This window comes from Ranitomeya variabilis, chromosome 4 (assembly GCF_051348905.1).
Source record: "Ranitomeya variabilis isolate aRanVar5 chromosome 4, aRanVar5.hap1, whole genome shotgun sequence".
In the NCBI taxonomy this organism is placed as follows: domain Eukaryota; kingdom Metazoa; phylum Chordata; class Amphibia; order Anura; family Dendrobatidae; genus Ranitomeya; species Ranitomeya variabilis.
In genome coordinates this window covers 196,239,561-196,259,884 of record NC_135235.1, presented here as the reverse complement: position 1 = coordinate 196,259,884, position 20,324 = coordinate 196,239,561, and the positions used below count along the sequence as shown (strand labels likewise).

At 48.1% G+C, this 20,324-nt stretch overlaps 1 protein-coding gene across 3 annotated transcripts; it reads right to left on the bottom strand.

Annotated features, from left to right (window-relative positions):
* Nucleotides 1-209: 209 nt before the first annotated feature.
* On the bottom strand, nucleotides 210-19,705 carry HSPBP1 (HSPA (Hsp70) binding protein 1). Of its 3 annotated transcripts, none has more exons than XM_077259545.1 (8): nucleotides 19,549-19,705; nucleotides 17,502-17,631; nucleotides 5,641-5,824; nucleotides 4,686-4,910; nucleotides 4,278-4,433; nucleotides 2,921-3,017; nucleotides 2,224-2,335; nucleotides 210-449 (listed from the first exon to the last, which is right to left on the bottom strand). In XM_077259545.1, exons 2-8 carry the CDS (start codon nucleotides 17,616-17,618, stop codon nucleotides 372-374), a joined length of 969 nt encoding a protein of 322 aa, XP_077115660.1. In that variant the 5' UTR covers nucleotides 17,619-17,631; nucleotides 19,549-19,705; the 3' UTR covers nucleotides 210-371. The 3 variants fall into 3 exon arrangements, with proteins under 3 accessions (XP_077115660.1, XP_077115659.1, XP_077115658.1); XM_077259544.1 differs by lacking the exon at nucleotides 19,549-19,705 and adding an exon at nucleotides 19,347-19,501; XM_077259543.1 differs by lacking the exon at nucleotides 19,549-19,705 and adding an exon at nucleotides 19,085-19,238.
* Between the last annotated feature and the right edge of the window lie 619 nt (nucleotides 19,706-20,324).

Here is a 20,324-nt window from a genome sequence, read left to right as displayed (position 1 = left end):
ACCTGCAATACTTATATATTGCACCTGTTTGTACGCTGGATGTCCGAAAACTGATAAAAGCATACCACCCTACCTGTTATCAGAAACCTGGTATCATCCTATATAGCGCTATGGTGGAGTTTATGTAATGTGGATTCCCTTTTAAAAAGTTGGGCAGTGAAGTTTGCTCCTTAAGTTAATGCCACTGAAATGTAAAACATTAGCCACAATATTTTTCACTTTTTTATTTAAAAAAAATCCCAGAGTCTTAAGACTTTTCTTTTGAAACAAAGATTACACATCTGAGAGGATCCGGGGTAGTCCATAAATTAGATCATCTTCATCCTGCCCCATCACGGGGCACCGCTGGTGGACAGATCCTCCAGATCAGATCACCGATCCATGCCGTTATCCTCAGGATTGTCTCCAAAACAGATCTTCAGAAGCTGCTCACAGTAATCCAGCTCTTCCTAAAAGAGAAGAAAACAGGAATAGCGTCATACTGCATCTCTGTCTGTACAGAGGCATCAAGAAATGTTATTTTCTTTTGGAGAAGAGCTCAATAATACGATTTTACATATTTCCAGGTGTCGGGGACCGATCATTACCCTTGGATATAGAGTAATGCCCCACATCTGTCCAGACCGCCTCGTTCACTTACTGCAGTAATGTAATGGCGTGCGCTGCGCATACTGTCACGATTTTCCAGTATTGGTGGTCACGTGTCCACATCCATTCAATTTACACACTTGTGGTCACGAGAGGACTAGCCTCATCCAACATCTCTGAATTTACTTGTATTAAGAGAAGCCACAGGTGTATAGGCAGCACGTGGTCGCAGAGTGCTGAAAGTGTCCGCCCACGAGGACCAGCAATATCGGGGAATAGTGACAGTGTACACGTCACACGCTGTCACTATTCAGAACTCACCTAGAGTGACTGAAGGCTTAATACACATGGAAACTCCCTTTTAAATGAGTATTGCCATCCATTTATCGAGGAATAATAAGGAAAAAAAAAAAAAGAGGTATTTATGACGCACCCTACTAGGTCAACTAGGCTGTGCATCCTCCTTTTCTCATGAAGTTCTGGACGTGGACCCTGCACTTAGTTGGAGAATGGGGGTCTCTACAACTGCATTTGTAGATAGTTTTCTCTTTATTGCATATATTACTAGCTGGGGAGCCAAACATGGATCAATGAAGCCATTTTTCTTGAGGCGGCTACCCAGTGATCCACATGTGCACACATTGTATATCTGCACCAAAAAAGCATCTCTTAGGAGCTTGTGAAGACCAATACTGTAGCACTGGGACCTTTGCAGCCAACTATTCCCTGAAAGTAAAATGGCAACACCGAGACATCGGGCGGCAAGTATATAGTACGGGTAATGATCACGTCGTGACAATTCTGTGCTTTGGTGACCCATAACTCATCACCGGGGATCAGATATCCTCCTCTCTATAGAAATCTTTTACTTCTTCTCCACTAAATAGTTATAGAATACAAAAGGGAAGAAATGAGAAAAGAGCCGGATAAAAGGAACTAGTCGTTTTCACATTAGTCTCATTGCTAATTAACAGTAAGAATTTAATTGCGGAGTGTAGAAAACAATTAGCTGGGCTTATGCAAATAACCAACCCTAGAAATACAAATCAGACTGTAACAATTTAATGAGCAGTTAGCGTAGGAGGTAAGGGTATAATTTACCAGTGCTCAGATCCCCGTACAATGGGGGTGTCACCCGACCGTACATCTCCGACACTCCCTGCACCAGAACTCAGCAGTTTACACTCGCTCGCTGCCAATTCAGCCGTCTCTGCACGAATGGGGAGATGTAGCTGCTCTGCTGACAGGGTGTGACTGCTGACGTCATGCTGATTGCGAGGAGACGGTGTCAATCAGCATGACGTAAGCAGTTACGCTGTCAACAGAGCAGAGAGGAAGAGAAGCCGCTGCTCTGTCGTCGCTACATCAGCAGAAGCCACAGGATCATCGGCAGGAGCAGTCTGTGACCGTTCTGTGCCGGGCACAATAGGTAGGCAGGTGGCAGATACCTGCCTACTCTTCAGTCCTGGATTACCGACTGTACCACCAGTGAGAAAACATGGCTGCCGGGTTAACCCTTTCTGCAGCCAGACATACCGGCTATTGATGCTAAATTGTTAAACATTATCAATGAAATCTCACTGCAAAAATGCCTTTAGCAAAAAAATTGTCCCATAAGCTGCCCATATTCTGTACCTGATATTCCTCCCGTTTCTCGACCATCTTACATCGTTCTTTGAGCAAATCTTCAAAAGCCAATTCGGGCGCCTGACATTCTGCTACGCCTTGTGGGAAATCGGTCACCATACTAGACATGGGAAAGGAAAGTAAGTCAACTATCGATCAAGTTCCAGAACTTTTTTTTTCTTCTTCAATATTGTAACACAAAATATCCTAAATTATTCAATTTCACAATCTGACATTTTTATTTTTTTTCCAGCTTTTGTTATTGTATCCAAAATAAAAGAGGCATGATAAAATTCCTAATGGGACCGGAGAGGTGCCAGGTTATATATTCTGAAGGATTAGAACCGGACTGTCAGGAAGAGGTCATATAAAGTGTTAAAGGGGTATTCCCCACTAACAACACTTAAAGGGAGCCCGTCTGCATGTTTTCCAATAAGCAGCAGTGATATTGCTATATAAAAATGATACCGATGTGCCAGTCATAAAAAATCTTCTGTATATGCCATATGCAAATTAGACTGGAAGTGTACTAGGGGTGTGTCAGTGGCCAGCTTCTTCCAAGTGCATTGCCATGCCCCCGTGCACTTCCAGCCTGATTTGCATGTCACTTGTACACAAAATTTCTCATAAATTGAGCAATTTTGTAATTCTGATAGATGATCGAAGTGCAAAAAAAAAAATAAAAAAGACAAAGTGTGGAAATTACCTGCACAGAGCAGAGAGGACATGTTCATGGAAAGGACTATGCTCGGTTCGGAGCAGAGACACCAGTTGTTGGATCATCCCCATGGCACACAAGGTACCTGCATACAAACACAGTGCGCTCACATGTATAACTGGCCACAGGCAAATATTTTCCTATAGTGAACCTGTCCTGATCTAGGAGTCTATTTAAAAGGCATTTTCCACCCCTGGATACACCACCGCTCCTCCGGCTCCTTGTCCATTTCTCTGCCACTGTTCTCTTCTTGCCTGGTCGGCACATGACCGCTACAGCCAATCATTGGCAGCAGTGGTGAGGCTTTGCTCACCGCTGCTACAGACAGGCACTGACTAGTGGGGAGAGGAGAGTGGTGGGAAACCTGGTCAGTGGGACGGAGGAACAGAAGGGGATCCAGGGCAGAGCGTGTGCAGTTCATTTTTATTATTACAGGCCATACGGTGAGCAAAAGAAAGTGTTCATAACCCCATTAACCAAGGTAATGCTGGATACACGTTTGTGAAATAAAAGCCACGTACCCCGGCCTGATACGTCAGCAATGCTCGGCACATACAGTGTCAGTATAGTCACAGTGAAGGCCAGGGCACACATCAATTGACTGCTTCGTTAAAATACAAGTGCCATATTCTCCATTCTTCTTATCAGGAGGCAGGTACACTGAATCCCCCTCTGTTAACTCACAATTTCATAATAGGATACATACAATGGGTTTTTTAAACTGGACAAATTATTTAACGTACAGTATAATTAATGCATCTTTAAAAGAGGTTGTCCAGGACTATTTTTTTTTGTTGCAGGTTGTTCCTAACTGAGGAAACTATGTGCCTGTTCTACCCGATGCCAGATCAGAGCGGTCCCTGACCGCTCCTGCCAGCGATTCTGCTGCTCCACATAAACTCCTCCTCTTCCGGGATGCCAGTGCGTGACTGTCGGCATCATGCTGATTGACTATCCGCTCCCTGCAGTTGGGCAACTGGGGGCCAACTGTTAATCAGCATGACGTTGACAGACACGCCCCGTCAACAGGGCGAAGAGGAAGAGTTGACGTTGAGCAGCAGAATCACTGGCAGGAGCGGTCAGTGACAGCTCTGATTTGGTGCAGGGTAGAACAGGCACATAGAAGAGTTGCTATATCGACGTGACGTTAGCCAAAGCTGCAGAATCATCATCAGCAGATCTGTGGTGACAGATCAACGTTGCCCACAACAGACAGGTAGTCAATAACTACCTGCCGGTAAGTTCTTAGGATCATAGTAAAAAAAAAAAAACGGTCCTGGATACCCCCTTTAACTAGTAGCCGACGCATGTAGGAGGGACAATTAAACACTTCCATTATTATTACTTTTGTACTCGGGATGGCTGATCAGAAGATTCTGCAGTAAGAATGCCGATTTGATCTTCAGCTTCAGTATATGGGTCTGCATGGCGCGCATCAGCACAGAAAACCCGTCCAACTTCACAAACTCCGCAAGTCCGGCCTCCTGCTCCCGCACCAAGCCTGTACGGACACAATCAGCGGGATTAATGCTCGTGCTGCACACAGGGGAGGTCATACATGTTCCTATATCGAGACTCTGCCCCTGTATTTGTGGATATGTGCTATAAAGGACACGTGGAGTTTCCTTCAGCCCATGAACGAGCGCCCATCCACTTGTGCTCGTTTTAAGCAGAACGTTCCTCGCATATTCATTTTTATTTATAGAATTAAAAACTGATCCAACATTAATAGAGCGTGACCAACAACACTTACAAGAGATTGCGAAGAGCGCCTTTATCCTGACTGTTTCACTGGTGTCGAGGTCCAGCAATTCCAAGAGTTTGCTAACGGCACCGAGGCTCAGCGCCATCTCTTGGACGAAGGGCACGTTTTGACTGCAAATGCCAATCAGGTCAGCGGTTCGCCAGCGCAGTTCGGCCTCGGGGCAACTCAGATAACGAGTCAACATCAAGCTCATCCCACCCAGCTTACAGAAATCTGCGGGGGGGGGGGGGGGGGGGAGGAAGAAAAAAAATCAAAAGGTCACATTAAAAACGAAATATTATGCATGCCTGCGCATTACAGAGGCAGTGAGGGTAAAACGGTCAATGCTGCCATCAGCAAATAGATAATAGCATCAGAACCATTCTCAATAAGAAGTAGTGGTCACCATAAGAATCGGGGCTGCTTCCTCCACGACTCATGTCCAGGTGCACCACGTCCAGGGAGATCAGTGGAGGGGCACTGGTGAGCAATGGAGCCTATTATAATGATCAGTGGGGATCGCAGAGGACGGATCTATACTGATCCACTCTGCACGGGCTTCATAGGAGATAGTTATTTTCACAATATACTGCAATTCGGAATTATCCTAATGGGATAAGTATCCAAATTAAAACTATAACGTGCCAGAGTTAAATATTGACGGCTTATCCTTAGGATAGATCATCAATATTAGGTCAGTTGGGGGTTGATCTCCTGACACCCTGATTTTTTTATGGGTAGCAGTTGCCCTCCCATACAAATTAATAAACGAGGGCTTGCAGTACCCATCACGGCCACTACACAATGTATAGCGCTCTGACCTCCTCAATCAATGGATCAGTTGTGGTTCCCGAAGTTGGATCCTCTCTGATCGGCTACTGATCACCTATTCTAAAGAGTATTAAAGCTCCAGAAAAACAGTTTTCAGTAGATAGATCTTTATTGAGGTCATTATGTATCTTACCAGAAGCATTGTCTATATTCTCACACAGGTCTGCGAGTAACTCCAGGGCTTTCTCCTTACGTTCATCCCCATCTTCGTCACTTGTTTCGCCGCTGAGCTCCTTCAGGCATTCCTTCATTTGCTGAACTTCATCTGCCTGGCCGGAAAACGCACTGCTCATGGCTTCTTGTAGCCATTGTCTCCTCTATCACAAGGATGAGCAACACAAAAAAAAAAAAGGGATAACATTACAGTGAGAGACCAAGGGAGACCAAACAGAAACCTGACCGGTGACCAGGAGCCCCCCCCCATCAGTTGTCCCTACTCATACGAATGGGCAGCACGTATAATGTTAGGAGTCTTTCTTGCTACAGGGGTTATCTGGAAATGGGGCTTTTCCCCCTCTTTAACATACTATAATATATATTAATTTTAATCATTTATTTATGGTGGCACGAAAAGGCGGCAAAATTCTGTATCACCCATAAAATGTGGCAATTGCTCTAATGGTTTCCGCCACCTATAAAAAAAATTTTCCCCTACATCACATGATCCATTTATCATAACCGTCCCATGGCCAGGTCACCGGGCCACTGTAGAAACTTAAAAAAAACTGACCGTCACATCCCAGCAGGGCCACTACCCCTCCACAGAGAGTTATTTTAGTCTAAGAGAGGACTCAAATTAGGTTCCCATCAGATGAAGACTTTATTCTCAGAGAGGATTGGCAGTGTTAGGCCCTGGAAACAAGAAATGCCTTATCGTGGCTTCCAGGTACACATGAATTGGCCAATTTATGAGCTAAACTTCCTCAATTTTTCATATTTCATTTATCAAATTTTTCATATTTCTAATGCAGTAATGCAATTTCATTTTCATATTTGCATGCAATGGTGCTACAGTGTGCTGCCTTTTTGTTTGACCGGGCCACTGTAGGGCTTAATGCAAAGCCTTCTGTACATGTATTTGTGGCCTATCTTCTGTACGACCTCTGCTACTAATCATTGTATATGTACACCATGGTGCCAATTTTTGTAATACATTTTTGGGGGAGAAGGGGTCAAAAAGTATGAAATAAAATTAGACACTGCCCAGTCTTAAAAAGGCACATTACATATTTGTTGCATTTTTTTCTCCGCAGTTTGGCCACAGAAACTGAAGCATATCCTAGTACCAGCAAGATAAGGTATCTGAAGTCTCGTGCACACAATTCTTATTTTTCCTTGCAGATGTGAAAATATTTCAGATCTGCAGTGTCAATTCCTTGAGGGTTTTTTTTTTTTCTAAACGCATAAAAAAAAAAAAGCGTGGAAAAAAATATAGTTCTTACCGATAACGGTATTTCTGAGCCCATGACGGCACCACGGGGAGGAGATCCGCCCACCAAGGACAGGAAACCTACGGATAAAAAAGGCGGTACCACTCTCCTGCATCAGTTTGTTTACATAGAGAATGATGGGAGACTACTAAGGCATTTGTAAATTTTAACTGTTTAGCCTAGTAAGATACCGCGTGACTTTAACTAAAAGTAGACTATAAATAGACTATGGCACTCTTTAAATGTGCACACCCATAAGTGAAGGGAGGGAATGTACGGGTGCCGTCATGGGCTCAGAGAAATACCGTTATCGGTAAGAACTATATTTTTCTCTGATCGCCCATGACGGCACCACGGAGAGAATTGCATAGATAGTACATTCAGAGAGGGCCCACCGCTTCCAGAACCCTTTTACCGAAGGTAAGATCTGAGGAAGAGATTAGGTCCAATCTATAGTGCCTATAGAATGTGGATGGTGAGGACCAGGTAACAGCTCTACATATCTGGTCTATAGAAGCTCCGGCCTTCTCCGCCCAGGAAGTCGCCACTGCCCTTGTCGAGTGAGCCTTAACCTCCCCGGGAACGGACATCCCACTTGCCGAGTATGAAAGACTGATGGCGTCCGTGATCCATCTTGCTATGGTGGCCTTAGAAGCTTTTTTCCCCTTCCGGGGACCCTGGAAACACACAAACAGAGGAATCCTCCCTACTCTCTCTAGTGGCTTCTAGGTAGTGTAAGAGACACCTTCTTACATCCAGAGTATGTAATGTTTGTTCCTCCTTATTTGTAGGGTTGGGACAGAAGGAGGGGAGAGATATCTCTTGAGACCTGTGAAATTTCGAAGCCACTTTCGGGAGATATGCTGGGTCTGTTTTTAAAATGACCCTATCCTCTAAAATTTGTGTGTAAGGGGGATTAACTGAGAGAGCCTGTAAGTCGCTAACCCTACGGGCAGAAGTGAGGGCGACTAACAGAGCGGTTTTGAGAGACAAGTTTTTTATTGAAGTTTTGTGTAATGGTTCAAATGGTGGACTAGTCAGGGCTTTAAGGACCAAGTTTAAGTCCCATTGTGGAACCACTTTCACTGGCAGAGGCCTCGATCTTCCTGCTGCTCTGATGAATCTAGAGACCCACCTATTTGAAGCTAAGTCAAAATTGAATAATGCTCCCAATGCCGCCACGTGAACTTTTAGGGTACTGGTGGCTAAACCCATCTCCAAACCTTTTTGTAGGAACTCTAATATGGAATTAAGGGGAATCTCCTTCCCTATTTTTGCACCTGAAGAAGACAAAAACTTTTTCCATATTTTGCCGTACTGTCTTGTTGTAACCGGCTTCCTACTTTTTATCAGAGTTGAGATTACACCCGAAGAGAACCCCCTGTTTTCTAACATCTTCCTCTCAAGAGCCAAGCTGTCAAGTGCAAGTTCTTGACTCGCGGATGACAGACTGGGCCCTGCGATAATAGATCCTGGAGGTCTGGTAATACCCACGGGTCGGATATTGACATCTTCCTCATCCATGACAACCAAGGTCTCTTCGGCCAGAACGGGGCAATTAAGATGACCAGTGCCCCGTCCTCCCGAATCTTCCTCAGCACTGCTGGAATCAGAATGAGAGGAGGAAAGGCATAGACCAGATGGTGACCCCAAGAAATCAGGAAAGCGTCCACAGCTACTGGGTTCCCCAAGGGAGATAGGGAGCAGAAGGAGGCTACTTTTTTGTTTAAATGGCTCGCGAAGAGATCTATTTTGGGAACCCCCCATTTTTGTGTGATCTGAGTAAATATCACTGGATTTAGTTCCCATTCCCCCTGTTTTAGGCTGGAACGACTTAGAAAGTCTGCCTTGTAATTGTCTACACCCTTTATGTGTAGGCTTGTCAGGGATAGAAGGTTGCTCTCGGCTATTTGAAGGATTGAGCTGGTCACTTCCATTAGATTTTTGGAACGGGTACCCCCCTGATGATTTAGGTAGGATACTACTACTTGATTGTCCGACATCACCCTTACATGGTGAGATTGAAGGACTCCCAAAAATTCCTGAAGGGCAAATTTCACTGCCAGGAGTTCCTTCATATTGGAGGAATTGTTTGCAAGGGACGGAGACCAAATGCCCTGGGCTACTAGGTCGCCCAGATGAGCCCCCCACCCTGAGGGGCTTGCGTCCGTAGTTAGGACCTTCGAGATCGGGATTACCCATAGGACTCCCCGGGAAAGATTTTCCTGCAATGTCCACCAAGTCAGGGAGTGATTGGTGCGAGGAGACAATGTTAGCCGCCCATCTAAATGTTCTCCTAGAAGGTTTTGCTCTGACAGTAGTTGCCATTGGAGATCTCTTGAATGTAGTTGGGCCCACTGGACCGCCGGGATGCAAGAGGTCATAGAGCCTAATAGGGACATGCCCTGACGGAGTGTTATGGAGGGAAGAGATTGTACTCTTAACGCTAAACTTTTTATCTTTTGTATTTTGTTCTCTGGGAGCCGACATTCCATTTGTTTGGAGTCTAGAGTGAGACCTAGGTACTCCTGAACCTGAGAAGGCACCAGTCTGGATTTTTCTAGGTTTATTAGCCAACCTAGATTTTTTAGAGAATGAATCACTAGGTCTAGTTGACTCTTGCAATGCTGCGGGGAGGAGCCTATCACCAGGAAGTCGTCCAAATATGGTACGATCAGGGTATTTTCTTCCCTGAGGTGCGCCATTACCTCCGCAACTAACTTTGTAAAAACCCTCGGGGCGATTGCTAGGCCAAATGGTAGAGCTGAGAACTGGAAGTGACTTAGGACTCCCTGGATGTGGACTGCCAGTCTGAGGAATTTTTGGTGGTCCTTGTGTATTGGGACGCGATAATATGCGTCCTTTAGGTCCAGGACCACCATGAAGCATTGAGGAAATAGCATCTTGATAGATGATTTTACTGTCTCCATCTTGAATGCTTGAACCTCTAGGTAGTTGTTTAGGTTTTTCAAATTGATAATGGTCCTGAAGGAACCATCTGGCTTCTTCCTCAGTAAAAGAGGGGAATAGTACCCTTGCCCTCTTTCCTGAGGGGGAACTTCCAGGAGTACTCCTTTTTTTACTAACCCGACAACCTCGTTTTCTAGCGTGAACTGCTCTTCTGCCGAGGATCTTGTGGGTGTTATCTTGAAAGAGGGACGGGGGTACCTCTTGAATGTCAATCTCAGTCCCGACTCTATGATGTTTAGTATCCATCGACTTGAGGTAATCTTTTCCCAGGCTGGGAGAAAGAGAGATAATCTCCCCCCCACCTGGGGCGAACCTTCATTGTGAAGGTTTTTTGTTGTCATTGAGGTTTTTATTAAAGATAAACCCCTTATTTTTGTTCTTTTTATCTTCCCATTTCCCCTGGTTTCTCCCCGTGTTCCTACGGAAAAACCTCTTGTTCCGAAAGGGCTTCCTATAAGAGGGGAGACCCAGAGGGGGGAAGGATTTTTTCTTGTCCCCCGCTTTTTCCAAGATGTCATCCAGGGTGGAACCAAACAGAAATTCTCCTTCACAGGGGATAGTACACAGTTTTGTTTTCGTCTGTAGGTCGCCTGGCCAATTCTTAAGCCAGAGGGCGCGCCTGGCCGCATTAGCAAACCCTGCTGCTCTGGCGGATAGCCTGATAGAGTCGGCCGAGGCATCAGCTAGGAAAGCCGCGGCCCCTCTCATTACAGGTAATGTGTCCAACATTGAGTCCCGGGAAGTTTTCCCCTTTAATTGACCCTCTAGTTGGTTCAGCCAAATCATCAGGGAGCGTGAAGTACATGCTGCCGCTACTGCCGGCTTCAGGCCTCCTCCCGCTGCCTCCCAGGCACCTTTGAGAAAGGCGTCTGCCTTTTTGTCCATAGGGTCTTTTAGGACCCCCATGTCCTCGAACGGGAGGGAAAAATTTTTTTGAGGCCTTAGCGATCGCTACATCTAATTTGGGGGCCTTCTCCCAAAAGGAGCAGGATTCCTCCTCGAAGGGGTATTTTCTTTTAGGCGTTAAAAGAGCCTTTTTCATAGGCTTCTTCCATTCTTTCTTAATTAAGGCTGCTATTGCTTCGTTAAGAGGAAAAGCTCTTCTCTTTTTTTGTTCCAGGCCCCCAAACATTATGTCTTGTACCGATTTTTTAGGGTGGGAGTCTACCAGACCCATGGTACTTCTCACGGCTTTTATGAGGCCATCAGTATCCTCTAGAGGGAAACAGTTATGTCCCCCCGAGGAAGAAGTAGATGATGAAGATGAGGTGGAGGAGTTGAAGGACACTGAACCCTCACTATCGCTTCCTGATTTTGAGACGGGAGATGGGGACCTGAGTCTGGTTTTTCTCCTTTTTTTTCCCACTTTTTAGTGATCTGAAGGTGTCCTCTACTTGTTCCTTAATCAGGCTCTTAAGGTCTGTTGCAAACCCAGGAAGGTTTTCGGATAAAGTTTGCTGAATGCAAGTATTGCATAGTCTCTTATCCCATGTAGGTGGAAGATCCTCTCTACAGATGGCGCAACTTTTGTGCTTAGTTTTACATACGCTTTTCCTCCCCTACAAGAGACAAATAACAATCTTACTGTCTCTGACATTCACGAAGATCCACATACCACCTCCAGGACCCATAAATACCGGTTGGGGATTGTCTGCCTCTGGCTTCTTCCCCGACGCCGTACTGGACTCCTTACTGTGCTGGGACCTTTGGCGTTCTTTGCTGGTGTCCTGGTGCCCTTTCTGCTGTCGCCTTTTTTGCTGCTGCTGCGGCGATGCTACAGGTGGAGGTGACTCGGGCTGAGGTGATGTCGGGTCGCTCATACTGCTGCTGGTCTGCGGATGCTGAGCTGACGCTGCGGCACTATTACTCATGAGGCTCTTTGCTTATTACTGCAGAGCCGCTGGGAGGATGTGGATTCCTATATTTAAACTCTCCCGCCGCTTCTGCGCAGTCCACGGAGAGGAGCGCCGAACGCCGTGTCTATGCATTAGCTCAGCGCCCACCGCCGGCGCCTGCGCAGATCGCACCTAGCGCCCGAGCGGCGCCTGCGCAGACCGCGCCCAGCTCCCGAGCGGCGCCCCGTCAGCGCCTGCGCAGACCGCGCTCGAGCGGTAATCCATCGGCGCCTCGCGAGACCAGTTTGGATCCCGGGCATGCGCCGACTTTCAAGATGGCGCCCGGGAAGCAGCTATGGCGCTGCTGACCGGCGCCCCCGGTCCTATGCAGCCCTTGTAGCGCGTTACTCTGCACGCCCGATGGCGGTGCAGCGTGCAGACTCATGCTTGTTTAGGGAGGGTCGCGCTGCACCTCCCGCAACCACAGAGGGACCCCCCTGGATGTTGCCGCTGCTGCATCTTACCTGGGGAGGTGACCGCGACTCCTTGTCACCTCCCCCGCACACCCTGTCGCCCCTGGCTCCCAGCGGTGGCGCTTCGGGTCACCACCCTAGCCGAGGCAGAGGGACCCCAGCTGCCTGAATCGGACTGGTTGGCCCCGGAATTCCAACGTCGAACTGGTAAGTCCGTAGGTCTCCCATCAAGGACAGGAAACCAACTGATGCAGGAGAGTGGTACCGCCTTTTTTACCCGTAGGTTTCCTGTCCTTGGTGGGCGGATCCCCTCCCCGTGGTGCCGTCATGGGCGATCAGAGAAAAATCGTGTATTTAACGCAGCATTTTTACTGTGAAAATCTCTGCTGCAAATACCGAATCCTTATTGTGCTTGCAGGAAGGCACTACAAACCAGAGTGTTGCAAAAAAAAAAACACTACCGGCAAGATCTGTGATCCATCCTCTCAAGAATTGTCTGCCATTTAGTTACATTCTCATTACATTAATCGCCGATTCCTTCAGATGCAGATTTAGTGCAGCTCGGTCAAGCAGACATACCCCGTAGCAGACACCAGCTAATTACCGTACTTTACATGAATGCCGCTATAAGAAGTAAAGATTACGGTGCGCTTCGCTGATCACCCGCAGTGCTCGGATCTAGACTATTAATGCATTGTAGACCTTGTAGCTGCAGCGTCGAGCTCCCGGATGACGGGCCGCGCAGGAGCAATTAATCATGTGCAGGAGTCACTCACGGACCCTCAACGCTGTTTATGTACAAGGATGCTGCTTTCTATCACCACCATCTAAAAGCAGAAAATGGATCGGCATCTGCCGGGTACGCACTTCTCTGCTCTCCATCTGCTTAAGATCACAGCTAGACCGCAAGTATCACGGGGACACTTCTGTACGCCTGGTAGCATACCGAAATATGACATAATGCTGCTGTATCGGGGCAGGAGATGCAGAACGTACTAGATGAACAATTTAGGGTCTGACGGTTACAAAATTTGGAGGAATGCAAATGAAATAAAATGATATTTTCCAACAAACATATAGGGAATTTTTTTTTTCTTCGCGCCCCCCACTTAGATAGCTGATAACCATTGTTCCACTGGCAGCCATCTCGCCCAACTCCACTATTCACAGCCCCCTGCTCTTCTCTGCTGTGCGAGAGCAACTGCTAGACTCCTCTGACCACAAAAATCAGACATGCCGGATCCTTATCTTCCCCATGGACACTAGACCGTCAACCGAATTCTCGTTTTGGTTACGTTCTCATGGGCCAGTGGGATTATGGGACCAGTCATGTCCACAAATTGCAGATGTGACTGTCTGCTGGTCCGCATAGAGCATCCGGCAATTACATTACTCTAGTAGGGTCCGTACATTACATATCTTACTGGGAAAAAAAAAAAATGTATGTATGTATACATACACACATACATACTAGATGGTGGCCCGATTCTAACACATCAGGTACTCTAGAATATGCATGTCCACATAGTACGTTGCCCAGCCACATAGTACGTTGCCCAGCCACATAGTACGTTGCCCAGCCACATAGTACGTTGCCCAGCCACATAGTACGTTGCCCAGCCACATAGTACGTTGCCCAGCCACATAGTACGTTGCCCAGCCACATAGTACGTTGCCCAGCCACATAGTACGTTGCCCAGCCACATAGTACGTTGCCCAGCCACATAGTACGTTGCCCAGCCACGTAGTTTGTAGTATATTGGCCAGTGACATAAAATAAAAAATAAACATATACTCACCTTAGTCCTGGCTCCTGTGTACGGCACACGCAGCAGCTTCCGGTCCCAGGGTTTGTATGACTATCAGCGCAGGACCTGTGATGAAGTAGCGGTCACATGACATAGCATCCTTAGCACCGGAACCTGCTGGCGGACAGGACGCGACGTCGGAGGGTGAGAATAACGTTTTTTGGGTTTTTTTTGTTTTTTTTATTATTTGTAACATTAGATCGTTTTACTATTGATGCAGCATACGCAGCATCAATAGTAAAAACTTGGTCACACAGGGTTAATAGCTGCGTAACCGGAGTGCGTTACACCGTGCTCCGGTAACGCTGGCATTAACCCTGTGTGAGGGCTGACTGGATGACTGGAGGGGAGTATGGAGCGGGCACTGACTGCGGGGAGGAAAGAGCGGCCATATTGCCGCCGGACTGTGGCCGTCGCTGATTGGTCGTGGGCGTTTTGCCACGACCAATCAGCGACTTGGATTCCATGACAGACAGAGGCCGCGACCAATGAATATCCGTGACAGACAGAAGGACAGACAGACGGAAGTGACCCTTAGACAATTATATAGTAGGATATATATATATATATATTTTCCAAAAAGAGTAAAGGAGAAAACATGCCGAGGTTGCTACAGCAGCGACTGGCATTCTGGAGGACGAAGGATTAAATCTGGAGAGCCGACCGCAGCTCTGCACTGTCAAAGCTGAAATATGGCATGTAGCGCGCGGATAAGACGGAAAGCCATTGTAAACATAATTCCTATTTAAATTCCACATGGAGGTTAGCCAGGACGGGGCATTAACATAATACACATTGTGGCCAAGATCCTACACGGGCTAATGCAGTCATGATTAATACTGGAAAAAGTGCCAGCTCCAACCTAGGAAGAAACATCTGATGCAGAAACTAAAAGCTTCCACCCTTCCCAAAGAACAATCAGAGAACTATTAGTCCACATGTGTGTAAAATAACAGATTTTGTCAGATTCCAAAAGATTTTGGCACATACAAAAGAAGCGGCTAATCTGGAGGACTGACTTCTGGGAGTATAACTGCATGTGATGAGCCACCTTAGATCAGGTAATATGTCCTATACTGGTGAATGTGAACGAGTCCCACCAGGCATGGCTCCCGTTAAAGGACTATTACCTACATATCTAATGGATGAGGGTAGCACCTCTAGGACCCGCACTTATCTCCTTAATTGGGATTCCCAGAACCGAACCCCACTGCCACATCTCCATTCATTCTTCACCTGGCGAGACAGAAGTCTGGGGACCCCTGTGCTGGAGATCAGTGAGGGTCCCATCAGACATCCATCATTATCGGATATAGAACTGCTCTGATGGCAGCGGCTTGTTTATTTACGGTGCCAAAAAACACCTAAAGTCCTATTCTGTCCAAGATAAATGACCTTTTACGAGCCTAGTCCCTTCTTGCAGCCTCTGTAACCTAAGAATTGCCAATATTCTGGCTAAGGCCATATTCACATGGGCTGCGGAAGTTATTGGACCAGTCACGTCTACAAATTGAAGACGATGTCAGTCACATCTGTAATTTCCAGGATTTGACTGGTCCAATAAATTTAGCAGAAAATGAGAACTTAGCCCAACACGTAGACTTCTGGATGTCAGTCCTCTTGGGACAGACCAGTCACTATACGATACACCAGCACGTGTGCCATCCCTCTATACTCTGCAGAGTTGGGGAGCAGAGGATTTGGGAACCGTTTCCTCCATCTCTGGGCACTGCTACACTGCAGCACAAGCTTCATACTGCCGACTAGGGTTGAGCGACTTTTGCTTTTTTAGGATCGAGTTGGGTTTTGTGAAACCCGACCTTCTCGAAAGTCGGATCGCGTGAAATCGGCCGATTCTACTGTAAAGTCGGGTTCCGGACCGGAACACGAAACCCAATGCAAGTCAATGGGGATTCATATTCATTCTCTCTCTCTCGGATTCATATTCATTCTCTCTCTCTCTCTCCTGTCCTCTCCTCTCCTCCATGCAAAGCATATGTTGTGTTTGACTGCGGAAAGGAATCACTGCAGCCCAAACGGTAATATGGCTCTATGACGCCGCAGAAACCAGGCCGGAACCTATGTCATCACGCTGCCCACACTCCTTAATTGGCTGAAAAAATGGCGGGGAAGGCGTCATACAAAACGCGACTTTGGCACCAAGATCGCCGACCACGTGGCCGATCCCACGCTGGAGTCGGGTCGGGTTTCACGAAACCCGACTTTGCCAAAAGTCGGCGACTTTTGAAAATGAACGATCCGTTTCGCTTAACCCTACTGCCGACCAGTTAGAACAGTGTTCCCCAACTCCGATCCTCAAGAGCCACCAACAGGTCATGTTTTGAGGATCTCCTTAGTATTGCACAGGTCATTGAATGCTTACCTGTGCAGGTGATGCAATTATCACCTGTGCAATACTAAGGAAATCCTGAAAACATGACCTGTTGGTGGCTCTTGAGGCCTGGACTTGGGGAACACTGCGTTAGAATGACACCCAGCAGTGGTGACACACTGTTGGTAAAAACGGACACACGGATGACACACTGATGGTAAAAACGGACACGGATGGTAAAAATGGACACGGATGACACACTGATGGTAAAAAAGGACACACGGATGACACACTGATGGTAAAAACGGACACATGATGACACACTGATGGTAAAAACAGGCACACGGATGACACAATGATGGTAAAAACGGACACACGGATGACACAATGATGGTAAAAACGGACACACGGATGACACGATGGTAAAAACGGACACACGGATGACACACTGATGGTAAAAACGGACACAGTGTGCACCTGGCCTCCGAGGTTGCTTTTATCTATTGGTGAAGCACTGAGGGGACCTCACGTGTTCTTGGTGAATCAGCTTTCACATCTGCCCTTACAATATAGCCAAGAGCCCGATAAGGCTTCTTTCACACTTCCGTCGGTACGGGGCCGTCACAAAGCATCGGCGCAACGTACCGATGGACAGTGGTGATTTTCTGCACAACGTGGGCAGCGTTTCAACGCGTCCGCTGCCCATAGTAAACTCCCAGGGAGGAGGGGGAGGAGTTACGGCCGGGCATGCGCAGTTCAAAATGCAGGACACGATGTACGAAAAAACGTTCCCTTGAACGTTTTTTCCCTACGACGGCCCGCCAAATACAGACGCATCCAGTGCACGACGGACGCGACGTGTGGCCATACGTTGCGATCCGTCGGCAATACAAGTCTATGGGAAAAAAAACATCCTGTGGGCACATTTGCAGGATCCGTTTTTTCCCCAAAACGACGCATTGTGACGGATCTAAAAAGACGGAAGTGTGAAAGTAGCCTAACAGGAGTGATTCCACCTCTGTGGGCAGATGGGAGCAGTGTTCAGCCCCTTCACCTGACGCCGGGGAACATTCAGTGATTATTACACGTTTCCTGCAGGATCGCAGGTCTTGGGATTTTTTTTAAGCCCCCTTTTCAGATTTGTACCTCATGTGACATCTGTCCTGTTTGGAGGTCGCTGCCCGATTCTGTTCCAGCTTCAATGGCCATGTGCAGCAAGCCCTGAAGACTGTGCGGGTGTTGTCTGCCTTCCTCGTCCGCCATGATGGTCCAAAGTCTGCAACAGAAAGAAAAGTCAAATGCAAGATCCATGGTAGCTAATAAGGAGCCTCAGTATATGGCCGCAGGCCCAGTTCCACGTGTTTTGCATGTCACGGCAGTGTTCAGCCCCCTCGTTGCTGGGAGCACATCATATGGAGTCAGTGTCAGTGCGCACAGTGTCAAAGCCTCTTGCTAGGCGCACACAGGACTGACGCTGACCACAGGCTGCATGGAGGCCGCAGCATCGGTGACCACTGCAGGAGAATGGAGGTCACACTTGTGTAGTTTGTAGTGCAGCGTGCCGTGCTCCGCCATACAGGTAAGGCTACTTTCACACTAGCGTCGGCCCGACGTACCGACGCATACTGTGCAAGCGCCGCACAACGGGGGCAGCGGATGCTGTTTTTCCAGCGCATCCGCTGCCCGATTGTGAGGTGCGGGGAGGTGGGGGCGGAGTTCCGGCCGCGCATGCGCGGTTGGAAATGGCGGCCCGTCGTCGGCACAAAAAAGTTACATGTAACGTTTTTTGCGGCCAGCGGTCCGCCACAACACGACGCAACCGTCGCACGACGGTTGCAACGTGTGTCAATACGTCGCTAATGTTAGTCTATGGGGAAAAAAACGCATCCTGCAGACGACTTTGCAGGATGCGTTTTTTCGCCAAAACGACGCATTGCGACGTATGCAAAAAAACGCTAGTGTGAAAGTAGCCTAAGCCAGCACACAATGTAGCTGCCAGAGGACACAATATTGGTCTCCATCATGGATGGTGGATTACAGGAAGGTTGAATATGACCAGAGTTTTTCCCAGCGTATTCTCCTGGCCAGGAGCACGGACCGTCTGCATTTACTGTAAACCCAACTAAACATGGCGGAAGGGCTGAAAAGGGGGCACCTGGGGTGTGTCTCTATAGGGGGTATGCAGGAGATGGGGCTTACCGTCAATAATGGAAGTGAAATAAAGATTTGGTATTGTAGGCGTCCTTGAGAAATGGCATGGGCTGTCCCTGGGGGGCGGGGGATGGCGTGGGCACCCCTGGGGGGCGGAGGATGGAGTATGCCGTCCCTGGGAGGCAGGGGGACCAGTGTTCGCATCCCTAGGGGGCAGGGGGTACCAGAGTGGGTGCCCGAGTGGACAGATGTGGGCATCCCTGGGTCCGGGGGAACAGCATAGGCAACCCTTAGGGACAGGCGTGGGTGCCCCTAGCGGGCAGGGAGATGGCTTGGGCGCCAGTGGACATTATAGCTGTCCCTGGGGGGCGGTAACCAGTGTGGGCACCCTTGGCGGGCGGGGACAGGTGTAGGTGCCCCTGGGGGTGGGGAGACTGCATGGGTGCACCTGGGGGGGTGGGGAATGGAGTGGGTGCCCGTGGGTGGGCGAGGGGATAGCGCGGTGTCTCTGGGGTAGAGATTAGTGACATGACAGAAAGGAACTTCATTTTCTCCCTGCAGCGGCACATGGCGGTCACCTGCAGATCTGCACCTGGGGAGGAGGAGCAGTACACACTACACTGGGGCTGTGTGTGGTGATGACTGAAAGCAGCACTACTTCACATGTAGAAGGTGGCCCCTGTGAGGCTGCTGTCCTCGGGCTATAGGGCCACATGTGGGCACACAGGGAGGCATTACCCGCCACACAACTATATAACGCCCAATGACACTTCTCACAGCACCGGCCACGTTGTACAGGAAAAACTACAGCTCCCAGGATGCACCGCGCACGTCACTCACTACATCCGGGTGAGCCGGACCGCAGGGACATATAGAGGTGCACACTGCACGGGGCAGCGGCTCCGGGACCGAGGCTGGCCACCGCTGGTGCACCAGTGACCGAGCATGCCGGGATGTGTAGTCCCAGAACCGCTACTAGCCTGAATCAGGGCGCCAGCACCGTCACTCTACATGTGTAATATGCGCCGGATCCCACACCTACCTGTCCCGGTCACCGCCTGTCAGTGGGAGTCTCCTCCTCAGCCCCGGCACGTTATATTGTATGGGGCTCACACTCCCAGGCTCTTCCAGAAGCTTCTTCCTTCCTGCAGCCGGCGGCCTGACTGCACAGCGGGCGCGCCACCTGGTGGCCACTGCGCGGCATGGTCATGTGACGTCATATGCTGCTTGTATGGTGGCTAGCAACAGTGACGTCAGCAGACACACTTTATTTTTTTGTGTGGATTTTTTTATCCAGTAAAAACAAGTATTTTTTTTTTTTTTTAATTTGTCAACAATCGATGCTCGCACCCATTGGTGCTATGTAACCCTTTAGATGCCGCTATCAATAGCCCAGCGACATCTAGATTGATAACGATGAAGGGGGCTGCCTTGTTTATCCCTATGAGTACCACCATGACACATTCGTGGGGTGCGGATGGCTTCCATGGCAACCTGAAGCCAAATATTCGCCCCAGGTCCTGCGAGGTACGGTGGCCTATCAGGTCACGCCATTAGCAGGGTGTAACGCGCGTCCTGATGTATTGCAGGGATCAGACCGGTAAAAGCTGTTTTATTTTGTCTCATATTGGGACTGAGTAAAACATTTTTATAAAAAGTCCGATAAAAAAAAATGAAAATAACTAAAATGTAAAGAAACACAAAAAATTAGTTTTTCTCATATTGACACTTTAAAAAAAAAAAGATGAACAAAAAGGCATTAAAAAAATGGCGTCACTGAAAACATCAGATCTGATTGACAGGGGAAGGTCACTACTT

Coding starts and splice junctions, on each gene's coding strand:
- HSPBP1 (XM_077259543.1), bottom strand. CDS start 19,221: ATGTGGCCCTATAGCCCGAGGACAGCAGCCTCACAGGGGCCACCTTCT. Junction 17,632..19,084: donor CCCCAGGTGCAGATCTGCAG/GTGACCGCCATG, acceptor TTTCTGTTGCAG/ACTTTGGACCATCATGGCGG. Junction 5,825..17,501: donor CAGGACAGATGTCACATGAG/GTACAAATCTGA, acceptor TCCTTGTGATAG/AGGAGACAATGGCTACAAGA.